Source organism: Lissotriton helveticus, chromosome 9 (genome assembly GCF_964261635.1).
Source record: "Lissotriton helveticus chromosome 9, aLisHel1.1, whole genome shotgun sequence".
NCBI lineage: Eukaryota > Metazoa > Chordata > Amphibia > Caudata > Salamandridae > Lissotriton > Lissotriton helveticus.
In genome coordinates this window covers 275,508,939-275,533,092 of record NC_136070.1, presented here as the reverse complement: position 1 = coordinate 275,533,092, position 24,154 = coordinate 275,508,939, and the positions used below count along the sequence as shown (strand labels likewise).

The following is a 24,154-nucleotide window of genomic DNA, read 5'->3' as shown; positions in this document are numbered from 1 at the left end:
CTTTGGAGGACATTTGCAGAGCAGCCACGTGGGTCACACCACACACCTTCACAAAACACTACTGTGTTGATGTGCATTCCAAACAGCAAGCTGCTGTAGGACAGGCTGTTCTCAAAACACTTTTTCAGGTTTCTGCAGCTGGCACGGGCAACCGCCGCTGATGGAGGGACTGCTATGTATTCTATGCTAAGATATGAATTTAGCAGCCCACATGCCTCGAACTGAATATGCTACTTACCAGTATGCATCTGTTCTTGGCATGTAGGGCTGCTAACATTCATATCGCCCGCCCTCCTCCCCGGTGCCTGTCGCAGCTGCAGATATACTATTGTATTTATTCATTAGCATGGACATCCTTTACACTTTCACTCCATCTTCTGCCACAATGGCGAAAAACAATCTGGGGATGGAGCCGATGCCCATGCGCACTGTAGTCCAGGGGAGGAGCCACCTATCTCAGGATACTTCGAAGACTCTTCCAGGACAACAATGTGCAATCATCCGAGCCCAACACTAGGCGGCGATCTAATGCTAAGATATGAATGTTAGCAGCCCTACATGCCAAGAACAGATGCATACTGGTAAGTAGCATATTCAATATACCTATTGGTTTCTGGTCTGCATGCATGTGCTCAGAGTTTAAGCCATCTCCTTACCTTGCAGAAATATTCTCCTGACCACCATACTGCTTTCCCCACTGACCTTGCCTTCCTGTCCAGACAAGTTGCTGCAGCATGCGGGTTCCCTCAATTCGAGGCTGAGGCTGGCATCCTAAACTACTATCACCTGGACTCTTCGCTGGGAATTCATGTGGATGAGTCAGAGTTGGATCATTCCCGTCCTCTACTGTCCTTCAGGTATGCAGATTATGGTGCATGAGGCTCAGAGCTACTAGAATGAGATGGAGAAGCAATGGGGGAGGGGCTGAAATAGGAGGTGAGATCGTGTGGTAAGCATACTGTCCCGGGTACACCGGGAGGGGGGGGGGGGCCTCGACCACTGGCTCTGTACTAGCTAAGGGAGTCTGGGTGAACAGAAAGACAGGTGCCTTCAATAGGGGTTTCAACGATGGTTTTATTGGGATATAGGTCTTTTTCATCGGGACTGGGACTCAGTCTCTCAAAAAGGGATGTCCGGTTCAAAACCACAAGAGCGTCCTCCAGCGTAGTCGGGAACCATGTGATCTGTGTCCTGGATGGGTGGTCTCTCAGCTCCCGCTTCTCTCCGGTACCCAAAATATAAAGGAAACTCGGGTCAGCCTTCAGAGCCACACAAGATACCGTAGAAAGGGCCAGGGGTGAGGGAAAAACCACTAGTGTGAAGTGCTCGGGTCAAAAACGGGAGTGCGAGAAGTGCTCGTGCTCAGGCAGTCTTTAACAACTAGGACTGTACACTATTTACAACGGGGGCTGCCTCCACCTCCCAATCCACCCCGTGACCCGGCCCCGTACCTCTTGAAGCCACGCCCCTCCCGTGGGTGCGTGGCGGGGCGAAGCGTCCAACCGCGGGCCTCCTGGCTTGTCGTCCTCGATCTCTCGGGTCTCTCTATACTGCCTTCAGTCCTCCTCGTTCACCACCGCTACCAGGGAATCGCCGTCCGTCGTCGTTCCGCTACTTCCTCCTTTTGACGTCACGACGCTTGTAAGGGGCGGGGTCTCGTCCCTCGAAGACGTTTCCTTAAAGGAGCCGAACGTTGTGTAATCGTCCGGCAATCCGGACTCCGGTTCCTCGGTCCAGGCATCCGGTGGAAGCTGTGGGGAGAACGTGGAAGGTGAGAGGGGGGCAGCGGACCACCAGTCCAAGGGGGGAGTCCCTACCTGGCCGCCCGCCCCGTCACACATACGTTTGACCAGTGGCGTAACAATAGGCCCAGCAGTGCGGGGACCCTCAAGGTCCAGGTGGCCCCCTCCTGCGTTCTACATTCCACCCATCAATTGTTCTTTGGGTCTCGCTGGAAATGCATCCGTAAGGATGCATCCAGCTGGAGACCAATAGCGATCACTCTGGGGGGAAGGACGGACCGTAGGGTGTGCGAGCTTTTCTAGCTGGATTCGTGTGCGCGAACGCGCACTTCGCGTCCCGCGCCGTACACATCGCAGACAGACACTCGCTCACACACCCCCTCCCACACAGTCACACACACGCACTCCAAGACACATACACACACACACACGCACGCACGCACACACACACACACACACACACACACACACACACACACACACACACACATACACAGGCCGCCCCCCCCCTGCCCGCAGCTCAGCAACGCACTCACCGGCTTCCTCTCCTCAGCTGCAAGGCCTGGCAGCAGGACTCTTCTTCCCTCCTTCGGCACCGGGGCGCGGGGTAGGCTCCTGCCTGCTCCGGTGCTCCAAACACGGCTCCAATCGCGGCTCTTCCGTGGGAGGCGGGGTAGGCTCCCGCCCTCCTACTTCCTGTTTCCTGTTGTCGCGCCGGCCTGCCTGACTTCCTGGTCGCAGGCCGGCAGAGTAACGAGGATGTTTTGCGGTATTTATTTATTTATTTAATTATGCATTTTTATATAGCGCAGACTTTACCCGAAGGCGGTATTTATTTATTTATGTATTTATGCATTTTTATATAGCGCGGACTTTACCCGAAGGCGGTATTTATTTATTCATATATTTATGCATTTTTATATAGCGCGGACTTTACCCGAAGGCGGTATTTATTTATTGATGTATTTATGCATTTTTATATAGCGCGGACTTTACACTTTTGGTGCTTTGCCCCTTTGGGTAATTAATTTGAGTATTTTAGCCAAAGATGGCACATAAATCTTTTCTTCGTGCCAAGTATTAGTTAAAAACTCTGTCTTGAAAGCTTCCAGGCCCTTCTACATACTTGTTAGTATTATTGGAACTAATAGTTCTGTTTTATCTAACAGTTTAAGATCACCCCTAACCCTTTATGTTGAATGGCTACACAGCTGCAGTATTGTTCAGTATTGTTTCTCTCATCTTCTTTGTGTCTTTCTCTAAAAGCAGAGGCTGCAAATCATCTTGCTATTTCATGTACTGCTTTCAATTGAATGCCACCTGATAAACTAGGGCATTACTATTGCAGTTCTGTGTGAGTTGTGTGTACGTAAACACTTTACTTAAACGGTTTTAATAAGAACAATTAAGTGTTGACCTATTTCTGTTATGTGTTTGTTTTTGTGAAAACGTGTTAGTCTGGGACTGTCTTCATATCTTGTGTTTCTAGTAAATGTTTTCCTTATAGACCAGCGTGAGTACCTGACCTTGACCACTGTGATCACAAAATTCTTAAGCACCCTGCAACACTGGGGATTTACAGGAATCCAAACACCAGCGTAAAGTACTCGAACAACAATAACGTCTGTCTTATAAATGTCACAAAAAAATGTTAATATTTCACTTCTGTTCTTGGATTTTCGTGAAAATACAACACATATTGCATTACAAATGCTATAGGTGTCACATTTGTGAAAGTTAAAACTATTGGCATTGTAAATGACAAAGCTATTACTATAGCTATTTTCACAACCAACACATAAATAAAAAAAATGTAATTCACAATACCAATGGCTCAAACTTTCCTAATGCGAGACCTATTGCATTGCAAATGCTTGTTTTGCATTTGTTGCCCTAAGTGGGAAGGGTATGCGTGGACGTGGGTCCCATGTTCGCCATGCCACTGGTGTTGAGCTATCCTGCCTGATTTGGGGTGGTACCCCTAAACCGGTCCTAGGATGCTTGTTTTCGGTCCGGGGAGGACCAGGCTTGGCAGTTTGGGCTGGACTGTTCCCATAAGGAGCAGGGACAGACTGATTTGGATTTGGCTGGGTCCAAACTGGAATGGCATGGCGAGCAAAAGAACGATGGATTTTGGCTCATATCACTGTAGGGGGATGAATGTTTGACTTTGTTCAGCATTCAGTCCATCAATTGTTCTTTGTGCACGTGCCCCTGGCTGTATAGCTTCTGACTGGGTCTGGAGTGTGGGGGCCCGCCCTCTATAACATTTGCTGGAGGGCCCACTCAAGTTTCTTTACTCAACTGCTTCCAGGTCTTTCTAACCTTAGGCACAGGGCTCCGCCTACCTTCCTATGACTATGCAAAGCTGCTCAAGTGGCTCACAGTCTCTTTCCATTCAAACTGTCTTCACTTAAGTCAAAAGAATTAAAATTGATTCGCCAAACTGAACATTAGCCTTTGATCAACAAGTCTGCAGACATTTGAAGCTTAACGATTGTTGTTTCTTATTTAATGGTTTTACAATGAATTACATAAGAGAAGGACAGATATAACATTTAAGTCTGTACAGCTGGAGACAAACACTGGAGAATTCTTAATTGCTGAGCTCCTTCAAAGTGACGCATGATTCTCTCTTTTTTAATAGCTGTGATTGGATAGTTGATTACTGATTGCTAAGAGATAAGGAACAGAACCTGTAGAGCCATTTTATGTGCTTGAAGTTATCAGAAAGTTCTTTAATAAGTTATGTACATGGTGCCTGTGAACTTAAGACTCCTGTCTTCCAGAGGTATGAGTTAACCTAGACCTACCTCGCTCTCTGATTCGCATATTTGTTTCCCTCTATTTTCTTGTCAATTCCCTTTTTCAGGAATCATGATGGAGTGGCTCAGTGAAGAGTGTGTGCAGGTTTCTGTCGCTATTACTACCCATACCAGTTGGGCTAGTTGGTGCTGAAATATTAAGCCCCTCCACCCACTGATCATTCGACTGTCAACACAATCATAGACTCTTGTAGTCCTGCCATCAGACATGGCTGACACAGATGAGGTTTAAATATAGAGTTCAAGACACTTCCCTTCCGACCCCCAATAACCACCCAGTAAGCCTCTCCAAGAAACCAAGTCACAACATGCTTTAGCAGTTGATATAAAGCCATACCTCTTTAAAGAACACTGCATCACAATGCTTTAACCACCCACAGCCCAGCTTCCTCTACTTTTACTCATTGACCTTATGCTTGTTTTTGACCACGTAGAGTGATTCCTTGCCTTATGGCTGGGTTTGTGCTGTAGAAATACCCTATATGTACACACACACATATACAATACAGACCTAAAACATAGTGCAAAATTGTTGGCCATTTAACAAAAAGTTTCCCTTGAAAAAGCTACAATTGATTAGTTATGTTACTGCAATTAATAAAGCACATGTTCATCTACCCACGACCCCCAGTACCCCTCCCCCTCCCACCCACCAACACTCCTAGGGTCAGATGGACAGAGCATTTTTCTGGTTGCAATCAGACCGCTTGGGACCGCAAAAATGCCTTTTCAGATGTACAAAAAGCAAAATACGATTCAATAACTTGTTACCGAATCGAATTTTGCATTTGTGATTCAGTATTTGGAAGGAGCGTTCCTTACAGATACCGAATCGGTATGGTGTGATTTGCTGTTTTGCAACCACATTCCGGCTGCAAAACAGTAATACTTTAACACCATTTTGAAAGTGATGGTAACCCATTCGCAAATGGGTAGGGCTCTTGGGAGCAGCCAGTGGTCCCACAAACCACTGCCTTCTCTTAAAAAATGAAACATCAAGGTTTCATTTTTAAATGCATCTCGTTTTACTTTAAGGAAAACGGGCTGCATTAAAAAAAATTAGAAAATGAAAAGATTGCTTTACTAAAAAGCAATCACAGACATAGTGGTTTGCTGATCTCAGCAGGTCACCATTCCTGTGATGGTGTGGTTCCAAATGGGTTGTAAATTGCAACCTACCTCCTCAATATTCATGAGGCAGGTCGATTTGCGACCTATTCGGAATCGCTGTTTGGGGAAAAAATCATACTTAGGAATACCGATTCCTTAATTGCGATTCAGAGATGATTGCAATTAGGAAATCGATATTCCTGATTTCTGTACATTTCGTCTCTAGTATTTTCTTGGCCCTAACCAGAGGTAATTCGTGCCTCGTTGGGTATAGTAGTTGGAGAACAGCCCTTTCGTAACTAATTTCTTTAATTTAAAATGGCATCTTGTTTCTTGATTTTATTGAGGCAATTTATTCAGGCTGACGGGGACACAACTAAAAAGGCACATCTACCTTAATGTGTCCTACATAAAACAAAGACGTTGCAAGCAAATTTGGAAAGCAAGGAGTGTTCAAAACAGACTTATAATGGTCATACTGGCGAGATGGGTAGCTTCTTTAAGCATCTCAAGAAGGGGATAATGAGTTGAATTTCTGCTGGCCTCTTAAGTGGTTTCTGCCACGTTTTGAATGGCCTGCATATGGCAGAGGGATCCTTTTGGAAACCCCAGATACACAGTGTTGCTGTAGCCCAGTCTGGAATGGTGAAGTGTTTTAATGGCAGTCTCCTTGCTCACAAGATTAAGACCCCCCCAAAGAACTTTTCAGAGCGTTGTAATCCAAAATAAGAAGACTGAAATTGAAACGGCAGATGAGAGATCCACATATAATATAGAGTCAAGTTTTTTTGCAGTTTTAACTGGAAAATTGTAACCAATTTTATCTTTAGCCAAAGTGAGATTGATGGAGGAGCAAGAGATCAAAGGGGAAGTAAATGATGATGTATCACTGAAGGAGCTAGAAGGGCTTCGCCAGACTTAGAAAAGAAAGCTGGACAAGGAAAGGACACAGTGGGGGATGCGACTGACAAGAGAAGAAGGAAGATCTCTATAAAATGTGTCTGATTGGAAAGGGGGGTGACTTATTCAGAGCGAGAGAACAGGCAGCTATCTGTGGGTGCACACTGTGGCAAAGGTGGGAGCGACACATGGGTGAAGCTCTTAAAGACCCGGTGTCTGTTATGGGTAACAAGGAGGCAAGAAGACACTATATTATCACTGTCTGTTGAAGAGAGGGACAGAAATGGAATATAAATATGATGCATGTGATAGAAATGGGAACGAGAAAGTGCCAATGATTGAATGTTTTTTCAGAGCGAGAGGCATACTTGCTGGGCAAAGAAGGACCTAATGGGTTGGTAAAGGAACAAGGGACTGAACCATTAGTTGGGACATAAATACTTGGATGTCTATGTGATGTGGAAGGAGAGAAGGTTAAATAGTGATGAATGGGGAATAATAACCGGTCCTATTTACATAGATTGCACCAGTGTTGCTCCAACATAGCAGTGCTGAAATGTGTACCGGCGGACCTGTTCAAAATAATTGCTGCCAACTGTATAATCAGGCACCAAATTTGGGAAGGGGGGTGTTTTTAGACCGGAAAGAACTGCATGATGGGGTGCATTCTCAAAGGTAAATATACATTTGTAAACGCTCAAATCAGTGTGGAGCCTCTAATAACAGAAGTTACTAGTGAGTGTAAAGTTACTACATTGCACGGATAGGTGGAGATCAAGACCACAGTGGTGGAGATCTCCCTATAGGAAAGTAGCTGGAAAAAAATGAAAGTATGTTTGTTCAAATTTTTTTTTAAAAATCATGTAAAATAAAGCTGTAAATTAGTTTTAAATATTTCATTTTGAGCTAGAGGTGATAATATTTTCACAAGCTAACAAAGTGAATTAAATTAAAGGTGTTCTAAATAGATAATTGAAATATACCAATTTATACAAAATAATGTTTTAAAATAATGTAAAATATCCTGCACTCACTTTTTTTGTTTTGTTTGTACTCAATGTTGTTAACAGTTGTTTAACTTGGTTTATTTTTAGTTTTTAAATAACATTTTGCATTTTTTATATATTACTTTTAAATACATATTTAATTGTTCAATCTATAAGCACACAAACATAAATATACGCTTATAATATATTACCAGGTATGTCAGTTTGTTTCAAAATATATATATAGCTTGGTCCCTCCAGAGCGATGAATCTGTTAATAGATGAACTGGTCTTGGGCAGCCGAGAAGTGAATGGTGTTATATTGTTATTGTGCTTTGGATAGGATTACAGAATATACAGTGATTGTTTTTTTTCTCTCTTGGTGGTACTGGACTGTTGCTTCCATACATCCTAATACATACATATGTTTACATGACTATTTTTTAACATGCCCATGTGTCGTTCTAGAGCAGTTGTTTTGTGATGCTTCCTTGAATAATCTATTTTGCTGATCATGTGATTTGATTTCTCTTTCTCTCAGCTTCGGACAGTCTTCTGTGTTCCTGCTGGGTGGGCTAAGGAGAGATGAGGCCCCTACCCCCATGTTCATGCACAGCGGTGACATTATGGTCATGTCTGGTATCAGCCGTCTCCTCTACCATGCAGTACCTCGCATAGTACCGTGCCCTGGTGGTACCGCTCTACCCACATGCCTTTCTCAATTGGCCTTCCAAAACTCAGCTACAAGTTCTTTTTCCCCTGATCTATGTACACCTGAGGACTGGGAGGTATGCTCCAAATACCTGTTAAACTCCCGTATAAACATGACCGTTAGGCAGGTGTTAGGCCCAGGCCTTACCTTTCCAGCAGAGTCTGAAGAAGGACATGGGGCAGTGAGGGGTTATGAAGGATCATACCACACGGACAGTGATGAGGAGCACAGCGATGGAATAGTGAAGAGGCCGAGAAGGAATGGAGGTAACTTGGAAACTTCTGAATCAGACGCGTCCAATATCACACATTGAGAGTGAGTCTCATAACCTTGAGCTTAATCTCACATTGGGATAGTCTGTGGACTCACTGAATGGAATGAGTTTCACATGAAAGTAATTTTCTGGTAACCTTTTGTCTAGAACCTTGAAACTACGAAACCACAAGATATTTTGAAACATTGTGACTTATTGAAAGCAGCACCGATTGAACTTATTTCTCTCTCAACCAAAATTGTGGGTGTCTGTATATTGAAAAGTGGTTCTTTAGCATATGCATGTGGGCAGAGGTGTGCTCTTGAGCTCCCGAAGCTAACTGACATGAGAACAGTTTCCTGAGACAACATCATTCAGATGCTTCCTCATACATCTTTTCATCAAAGGCAGGCATCAATCATAACTGTGATTTTAATGTATGGATAATAGTTGACAATTGCTTTTAATTGAAAAGAGCCTACAAACGTTTGTGAGGCGAGGAAGAGTAAGAAACACGAAATGTACTTTGCAATGCCTTTCCTTAAATGTTTAGCAACTTTGTGGAAAACCCAACATCCAATACAACACCACTCACTATTTTGGGCATGGTCTGTTCTATGGAAGCTGAATGAGCGACTCTTATTGGTCTACCCTATAACTATAGACCTTTATTGCCTGCATTGGTTCTAAGATATCTCTGTAGATGGACAGGGAGGGCTTAGCCTTTCTTCTTCTCAGGCTGATAAAACTGCAACTATAGCGCTTCTAATAAAGCGTAAATAAATTGTGGTATGGGCTATATAATTGGTTGGTTTTATATTGCCTTCTATGTAAGAAGACAGCTCTGTCTGCAGAGTACTGATACCCTAATGGATGAGGTAAATTAAGAAACACAAAAGGAGGAGGAGTCCGATATTGACTCAGTTGTAAATATGTGGCCGTAAAATCAATTTCCGTGTAGGTGCCAGTGTGCTTTTGTACCAAACAGGATATATTTCTGGGTGTTATAGAATTTGACTTAAAATTTGTCACACTTTGTGACAAGAGAGTGGGTAAAGGGTTGGTGGAATTTACAGTGAGAAGTCTGAACAGCAGAGGAATGAGGCTTGTTGCCAATATAAAGTGCCTTGCTCTAGAGTAGAGGCCCGACTCCCCGCGGTGCTGTGTAATCATGGGAAATAGGGCGCTCATTGCACAGCAAGATTTCCCCTTCCTTAGTCCTGTATTCCAAAAGTGTGTTTGCTTTGTTTTTTATGGGGCTCTTTGACTGAAGGAGGCATAAAACTAGCCAATCCATTGTGTAGGAGCATCATCGTTGACTTCTCCACTCACAGACAATGCAATATGATAGCAGGAAATGCCCACAAATTGTATCTCTATGGATGCACCTCTGGAATGCAGGCTGTACTTATTGAGACTGTTCCCTTTCTCTCCATTCTGCTGACGTTCTCTGTCCTCGCTTTTGCTGTCTTTTGTTCTGCATCGCTGAAGCTTATCTTTATGCTTCAACCATGTTGTGTTTTTTTAACTAGGAGCTTCTTGCAGTTTTCCCTGTTGGTTTCTAAGGCAGCCAAAGCTAAACATAACTAGTAGATAGGCTTCCTCCTCGCCTCTTCCCCGCCTCCCACCACATCTGTTTGTTAGCCAACACCACCCTGCCCAGGCTTTTCACCTTGCAACTGGACAGCACACGCTCACTCGCACACTCACACTCAAATTGTCATAAATGCAAAAACCCAGACGGATACACAGACACACTCCGCCAGCTCTACTTTTTGGGCCTTAGTTTCCTAAAGGGAATTTTATTTTTCATTTGTTTAGCTGGATATTCAGTTAAAGAAATGGCCCATAACGGAGATTGGAGCAATTGCGCCCTTTCATGTAACTAACTTGGAATGTAGTCTGTTGCAAGCTGGATTTTTTGAAGCAGCGATTTCAGATTCTGTTTCTCAGGAGTGAAACACTGATACAACAAAGCGTGTGACTACAGGCCGACCCTTTTTTCCTCTCACTCCCGAGAAACAAAGTTCAACACCAACTGGTGAGTGAAAGCCTGGTTAATGTTCAATTTGCGCAACCTAAGCAATATAATATGCATATCTTATGCACGAGGTATGCTGCTGAAAATGAAGGATTCTACTGCTCTCAGATTGAGATTGGATGGGTGTTTGTATCACTGAACAGGCACTAGCCCCTAAGGCTATTATGATTGATATTAAACTAAACATGAGTAATACACCAATATTTCTCACAGAATTAGCGGGCACTTGATGTGTGTGTTACTATAGGAGACCTGATAATAAAGGTTCACAGTCAGGTACTCCACGAATGACAACTGGGTGGACAACATGGTACTCCCACTGTTACCACCACTATAGCGTGCTCTGGGTGATGCATGCCACAAGTTAGAATCTCACATTGGCATTCTAGATAATGCACTGGCCTTTCATAATTTGAAGGACTATTCATATCGGTACCAATATGGCAATTTTTAATGACAGGTTGGACTCTAAAACGAAAAAATAAAATAAAAGGGAATGCACAGAGGTACATGCATTAAACCTATCAAAACTAGATAGCTGAAAGAGCTTACACACCAGGAAGGTGAGCCAAATCACCCTGATGAAAGCACCGGACCTATTTGGGCCTTAGAGTAGGGCTGAAACATGTCGGTATAGGGTGATTATATTACATATATTTTTAGTTTTAACATCCCCGACCACTCCACTAATAAAAGGATACCTTAGGGTAAGCCAAATAATTTTTTATCTTTATGCCCTCTAGTCTTTTCTTTTAAGTGCTCCTTGGAAGAGGGTCAAGCCCACCCTGACATGTAGGAGTCAGGGTGAACCCGATGATGAAGCATGCCACTACTTGAGTGTGTAAGGGTTATTTAAAGAAAAGGATTCCTTTCCTTCCCCACTTCTAGTAAGGCGGTGCCCCACTAAAGACTATCATTGCCCAGCACTCAAAATAGAATTTCTTAGGTGGGATACTCTTTGTGTGTTTGAATCAATTAGGGAGGACATATCCCTTCTATTTTTTCGTTCCATAAGGTGAAAGGGCCTCCCTGCCCTCTGGACCTGAAAGAAGGATTACCCCTCCCTCTCTCAGATCCTAATATATAAGTTATTGAGCAGCTTACTCCTGTAGGGTTTAATATGAGAAATGTCTTCCAAATTCATTGATACATATTGCCCAAGCAATGTCACATGCATTGCTTAGGCTTGCCTACAAACATCCTTCTATCCAAAATGACAGAGCTACTAAGACTGGCATACACTGATGAAATGCCGTCTGCATTACTATCAGCCCCATCACTCCTACCAGACAAAAACATCATACAGAGCCTAAGCCAGTCACAGAATTGGGACGAATTAAAGGAACTTAAGAGGGACCAAATGAAAGTACTATTGCACGGAGCTATAATGACAGAATATTTACGAGGAAACACTGCACCAGCAGGGCTACTAGTCACCTATGAACCCAGAATATTCCTGGAAGATCCAATCTTCAAAAAAAGAGTGGTCACTCATAGCATGGTTATGCTCACAAGACTGGCTTATCCTGATCATAAACACAGCGAAGCGGCTTTCGGAAGAAATGCTGGTCAAGATCAAGACGAAGGAAGATGTACTCAACACCCAAATAAAGATCACAATCTTCAAGAAAAGATTGGAGAAAATAAATAAAGAGCTCAGTGAACATGAGGACTACCTCATGCAGAGCAAGATCAGCAAATTACAAAAAGAATTGAAGAAATATTCCTATGAGAAAGTATATCCTTACATCAAAGACGAATACAAGAAACAATATGATTCAGAGGCAGAATCGTCAAATAGGATTTATTCAGGATCATCCTACTTTGAACAAGAGGACTGGTCTAGCGACAACTCGGCCAAGAGCTGGCGAAGAAGAGGTACGTACTACAATCCCATATACCCACAACCACAGATCGTGGCCAGGGCAATATGCCCCACAAAATTTTCAAGGGCCTCCACAATTCCAGAACATGCTGTATTTCCAGCCAAACCAAAACCAGCAGCATTTTTTAGGGCGAGGTGGCAGGAGAGGGAGACGAGGTGGAAGGAGAATCCAGTGGGACGACAGGGAAAGGGAAGGAGTGAATACCGGGAGTCGAACAAAGAGCCAGCAACCAGTCCTGAGCGGCCTGTAGACCTGGTAGTTAACCTCACTGAGGAAGTAATCACACCCACTGAACAAGGGCCTCAGTTTTGTCCCCACAACTAATATGGACAAGTTTAAGCCTAGATGTGAATTGAATGAATTTGTCAGGAAAATACAAGTGAAAACCTTTTCCCAAGGAACCCCCATGGTAGAGACAGACAACGGATAAACTAGTATCTGGAGAAAATCCATATTCAACCCACCGGCCTCCACTATGCCTCCAGAGGTAGTTCCTTTTGAAGAGGCACTGGTAAAGGAAGTGGTAAAACTGAACGGAAGGAAAGGCACCTTCCACAACCTTAGCAAAAAGGAACAAGAGGCTTTAAAGTCCATCAGTAAGAAGACCAACCTAGTGATAAAACCAACAGATAAGGGCGGTGCCATTTTCATCCAAGACCAGAAAGGATATAGAGAAGCCAGTCTAAACCTCCTGTCAGATACTAGACATTATATTGCTTTACAGAGAGACCCCACCAGGGGCTACAACAAATTATAAAGACCATCATAGGAGAAACTTTAGAAAGAGGATGGATATCAAAAAAAGAACACACATTTCTAAATACCCCTGGCCAACAACTCCTCAGTTCTATAGAGTACCTAAAATCCATAAAGGAAGACTACCTCCGCCGGGCAGACCCATTGTACCTGGGATAGACTCTCTTCTTGAACCACTCTCCCAGTACACTGACTGGTTTCTTCGCCCACTGGTCACTAACATCAAATCTTACATTAAAGACAGTAAATATCTAAACATCCTGGCTAAAGTCGAGTACGACCCCTCACAAGAAACCATGATATGCCTTGTATGTGGAGGCCCTATACACGAGTATCCCACAGGATGAAAGACTCCAACATACTACAGGCCCAAGATTGGCCATGTCAAGCACGGATCCAATGGATTATGACATTAGCACACCTAGCCCTATCAGAAAACTTCTTCAAATTTGAAGATCAGATCTATTCAGAGCAACAAAGAACGTATATGTGCAGTACATTCGCCCCAAGCATACCCTGCCTCTACATGAGCTGGTTCAAGGATGAAAACATCTGGCTGAACAACCTCTACCAGAATGAGATACGTCTTTGGCGCTGCTACATAGATGATATCCTGGTAATATGGAACGGGGATGAGAGAAGTACAGAAGGATTCAAAGGATGGCTAATTCAACTTAAACCCTACCTATGCTTCACTATGACCACTAATACTAACATGGTCTCTTTTCTGGACGTAAACATTATAAAAATGGCAAACTTGAGAGCACACTGTACACGAAACCAACGGACCTCAACACTTTGCTCCAGTTTAACAGTGCCCACCCGTGATCGTTTCGAGAAAATCTATCAGTGGGACAATTCCTCAGGATCAGAAGAAACTGCTCGGACCTACGCAGTTTTAAAGAGGAATCGGAAAAACTAACAAAAAAGGAGAAGGCATACCCTAAGAGGATTATTGAACAAGCACAGAAAACAGCCTGCAATACCCCACGTTCAGCATTGCTGGTAACTATTGACAAAGAAGAAACTAATTCACTAATATGTGTCACTACACATAACTCCTCCTCAAATGCCATAAATAGGGTAATAAACAAGAAATAGCATATCCTCACTTCGAACCAATTGTCCTTAAAAAAAAAAACCTGTTCTCATTCAAACGGAATAGGAGCATTAGGGGTGTACTGATACACAGCAACCCCTGGAGAGGCATGTTTGAAAGGCAAATTACCCTGTGAGACCAACCGCGAGTTAAAGGACATTTTCCATGTGGCTCCTGCACAATATGCCAATTTACTACACAATCCAATCAAATCAGACTTGGCCTAACCACTCCTTGGGAACAGAGGCATCACACTAATTGCAACAGCAACAATGTTATCTATATGATCACATGCCCTTGCAGTCATCGCTACGTAGGGATGAACACCAGAAAGGTCGAACTACGAATAAGCGAGCATAGGAATACTATACAATGTAAGAGAACATCCACAAAATGTACTGCACATTACGTAGGGAAAGGACACACTGATTAAGAAATAAAAGAGACAATGATAGAAAAAGTAAACTACAGCACAGGAATAACACAGAAACTACTGGAAAAAGAGCAATGGTGGGTCTACAGACTCAGCACGCATAGTTCTGGACTCAACGATGACATCCCATGAAGTCAGGTGACTCAACTAAAGGTATAATTCTGTGACTACTGCAATGAACATCATACGCTTATACAAGTGATAGAATAGTAAATAACACCACCTAGATGCATGGAGGATTAGCATTATAAAGTATGCGCTCAAACATTACTAGTATTTATGCACTATATTTACATATACAGATGAGCACAACATTACTATGTTAAACTGTCACTATTTCATTTCACAACGAACATATAGTAGAAAACAGCGGAACACTTGAAAGATTTGTTTCCCCTCTTATAACAATTGATGCTGAATAATACAGCACTCCTGACACCTGAGCACAAATCCGTGACACATGTAACTTGGGGTACTAGATATTAAAAATCTGCTTCCTTTCATGTGACTAACTGATACCCCAAAAACCAGTACTGGTAACATTGCCAACATCGACAAAAAAATAAAAAACTACAATCCCCATGAGCACTTGGGCCCACTGTACTTCCATTGAAACCAGGCGGTTGCATGGTGGCAACCTCGCAGAACGTCTGTGTCTCTTTTATTATACATTACGGAAGGAATCCCTCGTCCGATGAGGACGGGGCACGAGAGCTGATCAACTACAGCTGTGGCATAATCGCGCATAAATACACGCGCTCCGCGGTGTTTGGTAATCACAAGCCGGGAGACTTTGAACTAAATAGGCATGGAAGTAGGGTAGGACCCTTGATGAAGTAAGTCTCTGAATGAATGCGCTCTTGTAACACGATATGTTGTGTGCTGCACTATTAGAATCCATCTACTCGCTCTTATGTTTGGTCTTTTTACCCTTAATCTGAGGTTGATACAACATAGAGTGCGACTACAGGGCAACTCTTTTTACCTCCCATGAAATTAAGTTCAGCACCAACTGTTGAGTGAAAGCTTGTCGTATGTGTTATGATTAACGCTCAATTTGCACAATCACTGAAGAGACACTAACCCCTAAATCTATTAAGATTGATATGAAATTAAACATGAGTGATACACCAATATTTCTTGCTAAATTAGCGGACACAATGTGTGAGTTACTATAAGAGACCTGATGAGAAAGGTTCACACTCTGGTACTCCACGGATGACAATTAGGTGGACAACATGGTACTCCCACAATACTAATATGGCCATTTTTAATTACAGGTTGAACTTGAAAAAAAGAAAAGATATAAAAGGGCAAGTAAACACATTGCCCCGGTATGCACTGAAGTACATGCATTAAATCTATAAAAACTCGATAGCTCGAAGAGCTTAAGCACCAGGGTGGTGAGCCAAATCACCCTGATGAAATCCAGGGCCTATTTGGGCCAGAGAGTAGGGCTGAAACATGTTGGTGTAGGGTCATAGGACCATTACATCCTAATACCCTACATATATATTTTTAGTTTTAACATCCCGACTACTCCACTAATAAAGGGATACCTTGGAGTAAGCAGAAGAATTTTAATCTTTATGCCCCCTTGTATTTTATTTTAAGTGCTCCCTGGAAGATGGTCGAGCCCACCCTGACATGTAGGAGTTGGGGTGAACCCGATGACGAAGCATCTAGTAAGGTGGTGCCCCACTAAAGACTATTATTGTTCAGCACTCCACATAAAATGTCTTGGGTGGGATACTTTTTGTGTGTTTGTATTAATTAGGGAGGATGTATCCCTCCTGTTTTTTCCTACTATAAGGTGGAAGGGCCTCTCTATCTTCAGGACCTGAGAGAAGGATTACCCCTCCCTCTCTCAGATCCTAATATATAAATTAACAGGGGGGAAACTTTTCGACCCCCAAAGTCACATTCTGATAGGCTTTCCATGTCGGAAAGCCCGGCATGGAAAGCCTGTTGGAAACCGGTATCATAATCCCGACGGCGTAAACGTCGCCCATAGGGATCACGGTGGGGCCTCTGACTGACCGACGGGCTCCTTGAGCCTGTCGGAATACATCTGGAATGACCGGCGGATTCACTTTCGACCGCCTGCATTGTAAAGCGGCAGTCTGAAATGAAACGTACGATGTGACTCGGAAAGCCTCCGACCTGTGGTCCGAGACTTTCCGAATTACATTGTAATGAGGCCCATATTGTCAGATCAAGGCAGATGGATACTATAGTTTGCCATAGATCAAAGAATTTGCTGAAGTTTGAGACCTGAGATTTTAATGCAGTTCTGCTTGTTCTAAAGACCATTCCTATGCGAGTGGGCACTGTGTACCAACCATCCCCTGAGATAAAACCCAGTCCATGTTTGTCTATCAACCACAAACTTTCTAACAGATTTTAGCAAGGGCGGCTCCTCCAATAGTGCGGAGGAGCATCTCCCTAGTGTGAGAAGCAGAAACATAAAATGGTATGGTGCAGAGTTGAGATTGGCTTAGGGGAGGGGGAGGGGACGGAGGATGCATGCTTCCTGTTACTGCTACTGCGCAATGCGGGACCCGGGCAGGAGCGGAGGCGGCGCGGGACCCGGTAAGGTAAGCTTTTTTTTAACTGCCCACTGCAACCCCTGCGAGTCGTCCCCCGCCTTAACCCCCCCCCCACCCGCGAGTCATGCAAGCCCCAACTGGATTTTAGGATGATTCTAAATACTCCCTATTGTAAACAAAAAATTGGGACAAAGGCATAAGTTCAAAAGGTGATCCCCCCAAGAGCACACACTTTAGCCGAATGGTGAGGGGGGTGGGATAGATCTCATTTAGAGTTTATTGGGCAGAAGTACTTAATACTTCCTTGGGGCCTAGAGGAGAAAAGTGGTGGTCCTGATTAGGAAAAAAAATCGATCCTGAAAGTTTTTTTTTTTTAAACAAAAATGTGCGGAGCCGCCACAATGTAGGCCTTGCAGAGATATATCACTTGTGTTTATTATCAGCATATTTAGGTAAAGGTAGAAAACCAGGATTAGCTATCGAGTCCAGAGGTACTATGTACCCACTCCAGTGAACTACTCATCTTGGCAATGTCCTGTCAAGGAGTTTTGTTTATAGCACTTGCTACCTGTTAGACCTGGCAGCCTTGGCATGGGTTTCCCCTGTATTTTTGCCTTTGCCGCCTGTGGTTTTACTGTGTGTTAAACTTAGTTTTTGCTGGTCTAGATGCTTTTGGGCACTTTGCCACTGCTGTTCAGTGCCAAAGTGCAAGTGCTCCCTCTGTAAATTGTTGTCATGGATTAGTGTTTCCATATTTGGCTGTTTGGTTTACTGTTAAGTCCCTAGCACAGTGTACATCACCTCCCCTGCGTGGTAGTAAGGAACCAATGCATTACCTCCCTTGAAGGAAGGAACCGACGCATCGCTTTCCCTGGGCGTAAGAAACCAACATGTCACCTTCCCTGCAGCTGTTTTTGTTTGTGATTGTGACGCATCCAAGTTACTTTGTTTCGAAAGTGATGTAACTATAGTTTGCTATGGCCAGAACTGTTTCTACCTTTTAAAAGTCATATTTTGATTACTGTATTGTGGATGTTTGTAGTCTTGGTCTTGTTTGTTTTAGATAAAGATTACATATTTTTCTAAACTGGTGTGGTGTCCGTTTTGTAGTGATTTCACTGTTTTACTGTATATGTTCACACATGCCTTACTCACTGCCCCTGAGAAAAGCCTGCCCGCTCGTGCCATGCTACCAAGTGGGTGAGCAGGGGTTATTTTAGATTATACCCTGACAAAGAAGAAGGGTTCCTACTTGGACAAAGGTGCAAACCATTGCCAACTAGTGACCCCCATTTCTAGCTACCTATATTGTGCCTGTTTCCAAGCCCTCCCCAACCCCAATACTTTTCACAGAGAGGTGGAGCCCCTACCATGTACTTTTGTTCTGACATTAACAAAGGCAGACCATTTTTTCTTAAACTATGCTTTTTTGCCAAAGAAGTAGGAGGAGAAATTATGCACAGTAGTACTGTGTGGGGAATCCATGTTAATTCAGTGCTTTGCACTATTTACAGGTACATTTATAATAACTTTTTTTTAAATAATGCTTCACTCTGTGGTTCTGCTTTTTCAAATTGCTGCAAATACCAAAGGTTAATATTATTCGGTTCACAGTCCTTAGAAAGATGGCAATCTAAGATGCTCATGGCTGAATTTCAACTAGTGTTTGGGAGATCAGTGCTAGCAAAAGGTGTGAAGAGTACTACATAAATATCAGTCCACTGCAATTTCTCATCATCAGGTGGATTCTAAGCATTTCATCCACCCATGTTACCTATCATTGTGAATGTGGGCTCAGAGCAGGGGCTGGTCCTCCACTAGGGCGGAGGAGCGTTGCCCCACTGCTTTCTCGCAGTGCGAGAAGCAAAAACATAAAATGGTAATAACTACCATTTTATGTTTCTGCTTCTTGCACTGCGAGAAAGCGGAAGGGTTTGGTTGGGGGGGCTTCTGCTCTAGGGCAGGGGAGGAGGGGTTTGCCCACTGCTGAGGGCACTGACTGTTTGTTTGGCCCTCTGGGGCCACCCAAACCAATCATGCGCACGCTACAGATCTCCATGCAGGCTGCAATGCAGCCTACATGGAGCACATGTCCTCCCTGTAAACCCCTTCCTGGGCGGCGGCCCGACCAATCACAACGCTCCACTGGAGCTTAGTGATTGGCTTAGGGGAGGGGAGGGAGGGAGGCTGCCTACTTCCTGAAGACGCAGAACCCGGCCGGTGAAAAAGTAGGTTTAAACATTATGTTTTTATTATTAATTAAACTAACACCCCACATGCGACTCCCCCGCACTACCTCACCCCGCAAAACATGCCAGCCGCGACTGACTCAGAGGGAGTAGAATCTTGTTAATGGTTTATGAGATAAGTCTTTTTAAACCAGGAGCAGCTGGAATTTCTCATGTTTTATCCATCCAACATAAGATATTGTAAAGACATTTTTGGGTACTGAAAATAGTTACGAAAAGAACAGCTACATCTAATGCAGTAGCAACTCTTATGCTGTTCATTAATATGGAATTCTAGAATTTGTATCCTAGCTCAACACACCTTTTTTATTTTTATTGTTTTTATTTAATTTTTATACAACAAAAAAGAAATAGACAATTGCAGGATATCAACCGTACACACTACTGGATCACATGTAATAATCAGCAGTACATAGTATTCCAATCATCCGTTATAGTATCAATATGTTCCGACTAAGAAGATTTGTACCTGAACCATAGGGGGCTTAAACTGCAGGGTGTTGCACATGGTCTGGGGGCTCCAAAGTGTGAGAATCATCAGCAGGCTGTTGTTTGAGATTGTGAAGGTACACTTGGAAGGGTGCCCAGATATCCAAGGGGCGTGATGTAAGGGTTTGTAAATTAGCATATTCCCCTCCCCTCCTTTCACAACTGCCCATTCTTTCCAGCCACTCCGTGGGTGTGGGTGACCTGCCTCTTCCCCAACGCAGCGCCACCTCCCTCTTACCCAGTAAAAGAGCTATTGAGCCTAAGGATCGAGATGTGTGAGGCAGATTATGAGTATATCCCAGTAGGGCCACTAAGGGGTCTAGAGTTATGTCAAGGCGGATATGTGTGTGAAAATGGCCTCCCAAAAGGGGGAAATTCTCGGACAGGTCCACGACGGAATGCAGAACACATTAAAACACTCACCCCCAGTCAAGAGATCTGGGTTAAATCCATCATTCTTTTGCTCACCAAGCCACACCAGTCTGGACCTGGCCATGTGCAAATCAGTCTTGACCCTGTGCCTCATGGAAACAGTCCAGCCGAACTGCCAAGCCAGGTCCTCCCTGGACCGGAAACAAGCATCCTAGGACCGGTTTCGGTGTTTCACCCCTCTTCAGCCAGGATAGCGTTATTCCAGTGGCACGGCATCTCAGGCAGTTATCTGGTCTAGAATGGTCAAATCTGGTAATATCTACTCGGGAGAGATAGTAACGATGCACAAACTTAAAATGTAATACTCTATGCCTTTGGTTAACAGAGAGTTTCCTGATCTGTAAGCAGCAATAACTCCAAGCTCAAGCACACCTTTGACATGAATTGTTTCCTGTTATCCAATGATGTTAGGGTGCTCAAACGAAAAACCAAAAGCGATGATGAAGAAAGCTGCAAAAATAATGAAGTATTATGCATCATACTTAGACTTTGGTTTCACTTTCATCCCCACTACGATCAAAATTAGGCCACAGTGTGCGCTTAGAAGCTTCACCTTGGCTAACAGAAACCTGAAACCAACCAAATCAATGTGTCACTTGAAAATGAAATACAAGTTGCCGTCATTAACAATAGAGATGTTTTTTCAAGTAATCTGGAAGACCTCACCTGCCAGAAAGACACGGTTTCCAGCCACCAAATGCCATAAAAGCACCCTAACAAGTGGCATCACACATTACCAAAAATAAAAAAGCTTTTCCCAGATAGCAAAAAAATATTGATCCTCTCCACAAATCCCAACGTGAGTAGGACATTACTTAGAGAAAAAGCATCAGAAACATTTAAAATGATGCCCCTCTCAGACACCACAGTTTGCTGTCACATTTGTGACATGCAAGAAAGTATCAGCGGATAATTCAAAACCTGCTTGAAATTACGTTTGTTTGCTTTGTAGTTGAATGAGGCAACTAACTTATTGAAAAAAGCTCATTTAATTGCTAATGTCAGATATTGCCACAAAACCCTAATATTGGAGGAGTTTGTATTCTGCAGTATTCTGCAAGCCAGTCATGGGACATGCAACTGCATCAGCCATGTTTGATATTCTCAGTGACTGCCTGTGCTTCCGTGGCTTAAATTGGGATGGCTGTGTTGGAATCTGCACTAATGCTGCTCTTTCCAAGTGGGTTGATAGGCGAGGCATAAAAGCTAAAGTGAAGAAAGTGGCTCCTCATATTGTCTGAACCCACTGTATGAAACACTGGGAAGTCCTTGCTGTCCGAAATACGGATAGAGTAATTTGGGATATTTCTGTAAAAATTGTTAATTTAATAAAGGCTCACCCAGAAAGAGTTCGTCTGATTGCAATTTTATGTGCTGGAATGGAACATGATGGTTTGTTTTTTCACACAGAAGTCCAGTGGTTATCCCAAGGGAAGGTGCTAAATCACATGTTTGGATTGTGATGCTAACGTGGCAATTCCTTCTGCATTTGGACCCCCCACAAAACAGAACAGCTTTATAATGGTTACTAGCTTCTGCTTTTAGCATACCTTGCTGACATATCTTTGAAAATTACATTTCCTAATCTACCTTTCCAAGGAGCTGAAAAGCACATCCTTTTACATATATTGCCTTCAGGAAGAAGCTGGGCGTGTAGAAAGACTAATTCAAGCTGTCTAGGCATTTAGGAGATGTTCCTGAGGAATCAGACTGTGACCTTCAAAGTGTTGCTGAGGTCATAAAATATCCCCTGACTTTTTCCAGGGTCAGATTACAAAAGTACTTTTCTGAGGGCAATGATGATGTCCGTAAATGGATCTGACAACCTTTTTTGGTGGGGTTCTCTCCCCAATTCACTTTTCGAAATGACTAGTTGAGGTCCACAGTGACCACGCACTGCAAATACAATTCAGCAAACTCGCTGAAAATATCTGTAGAACATGGGATTATTCTTTCCTTCAGCTAAAATTGGAGATGGCATAATCAGAAATAGGATTACGGGTAAACTATATATATATATATATATATATATATATATATATATATATATATATATATATATACATATATATATATATATATACACTTATTTTTCTTTTAACAGTTAGGTTTGGACTATTATCACTGGTATCGATCGCCTATGTGACACGGAGGAATGGTTTAGAAGATCAAATTTTATATATCAAGATACATATGATTGAGCAGGTAAAGTGTTCTGCACTTTAAAATGAAAGGAGGGGTACCCAAACGTGACGAAGAAAACCCATTAATTTTAATTTCATCCCCTCCTCTCTCTCCTTCTGTGTGTGTGTACTAGATACCACTAATGAGGAGTGTGTCAGCTGCAAAGGAGTATTAGCGATTGGATGGTACCAACGGCAAAGATTTAATGTCTTATTCATGTTTAACCAACAGGTGAGACTGTCTCCGCGGGCAATTGTTCGTGCAGCATAACATTGAGAAAATATAAAAGTGGGCCTTTTGAAGGGAAGGTTCTGACCTTCGGGTCATCATTATATGGATCATTTTGGAGTTACTGGCCTGGGTGAGAGTATACACATGCAGTGTTTGTCTTCTTGGGCATTTGATTTGATGCGAGGTGTGTGATTGGTCATCCAGAGTGTTATTTGGCCCTTTCAGTGGAACATGGTATGTGTTTAGTATGAAATTATTGGCAAACCAACAAATGTAAGTATGAATTGTGTTTTGACATATGAAAAATATAGATTTTGACTGCAATGTATTTGTTTCAATACAGGATTGCACCTTGGAAAACATGTATAGATATACGTTTTTAATTGCCAAAGAGAGTTATATGATGGTCACGAGAAAGATGGTATAAAGTGAATTAACACCATCGAAAAACGTTGATGCATTATCTGCACAATTTGTAATGCTGACTGGATGAGCTGATACTTAACAGGAGTTGATGTACTGGGTCTCAGTTGGCTTTCTCTTTACGAATGTGCCAATTTGAATGACAAAATATACTGTCACTTTTTAATTATCTCTCTTTTTTTAGCTGTAACGTTATTGTTATGTATATCTTTTTGATGTTTTTAACAATAGAGAAAATATAAAGGTTCCTGATATTTTGCATTGCATTGAGGTACATGAATTTTATTGGCAAGTTTGCAGTATTGGGTTATTGTTTCTTGCCTTGTTTTTAAACTAATGCACAAATATATCAAGTGACAAACACAGCTTTAAATAAATTTTGTACTAATTTCTACTCTTGACGTATTGTGGGTTTACTGTTTGGGCCTTGTTAACAGTCCCAAAAATTGCTTTCAAAACTCTTCTGCTTGTCAGCTCATCATATTTTTTTTTTTTTGGTGTAAGATGTTTATTGCACTTTTCATCACATAAAGAAAAACGTACATTGTATTCGCCTACAACCGCGTGGGGCCGGCTATAGGTGCCCACCTCAGAGAAAATTGGTGGTAGTTATACACAGCCCATCAGCTGACATCCAGCGGACCGGTGGCGTGTTATCTGATAGTCCACAGATTGACGTCAGTGCTTCACTCGCTCATAATTCGTCAGTATTCTTACACTTTCACATTTTCTGTATAACGGAATTTAAACATAACAATATACTACCCAACTTGTAATTCTTCTCATACTACAAACACTCTGCATCACAGCATTCTCCCTCCTCAGTACCAATATTATACAGTCTTTCACTCCAC

General features: G+C 42.8%; 1 protein-coding gene across 2 annotated transcripts in view; it reads left to right on the top strand.

The window, feature by feature from the left end:
- Positions 1-18,379, top strand: part of ALKBH1 (alkB homolog 1, histone H2A dioxygenase) — a 53,112-nt gene extending 34,733 nt beyond the window's left edge. For both annotated transcript variants that reach the window (XM_078659974.1, XM_078659975.1), the window contains exons 5-6: positions 664-857; positions 8,105-18,379. In XM_078659974.1, coding sequence (XP_078516100.1) covers positions 664-857; positions 8,105-8,588 — 678 coding nt within the window. In that variant the 3' untranslated portion in view covers positions 8,589-18,379. The remainder of the gene's footprint in view (positions 1-663; positions 858-8,104) is intronic.
- Positions 18,380-24,154: the final 5,775 nt, after the last annotated feature.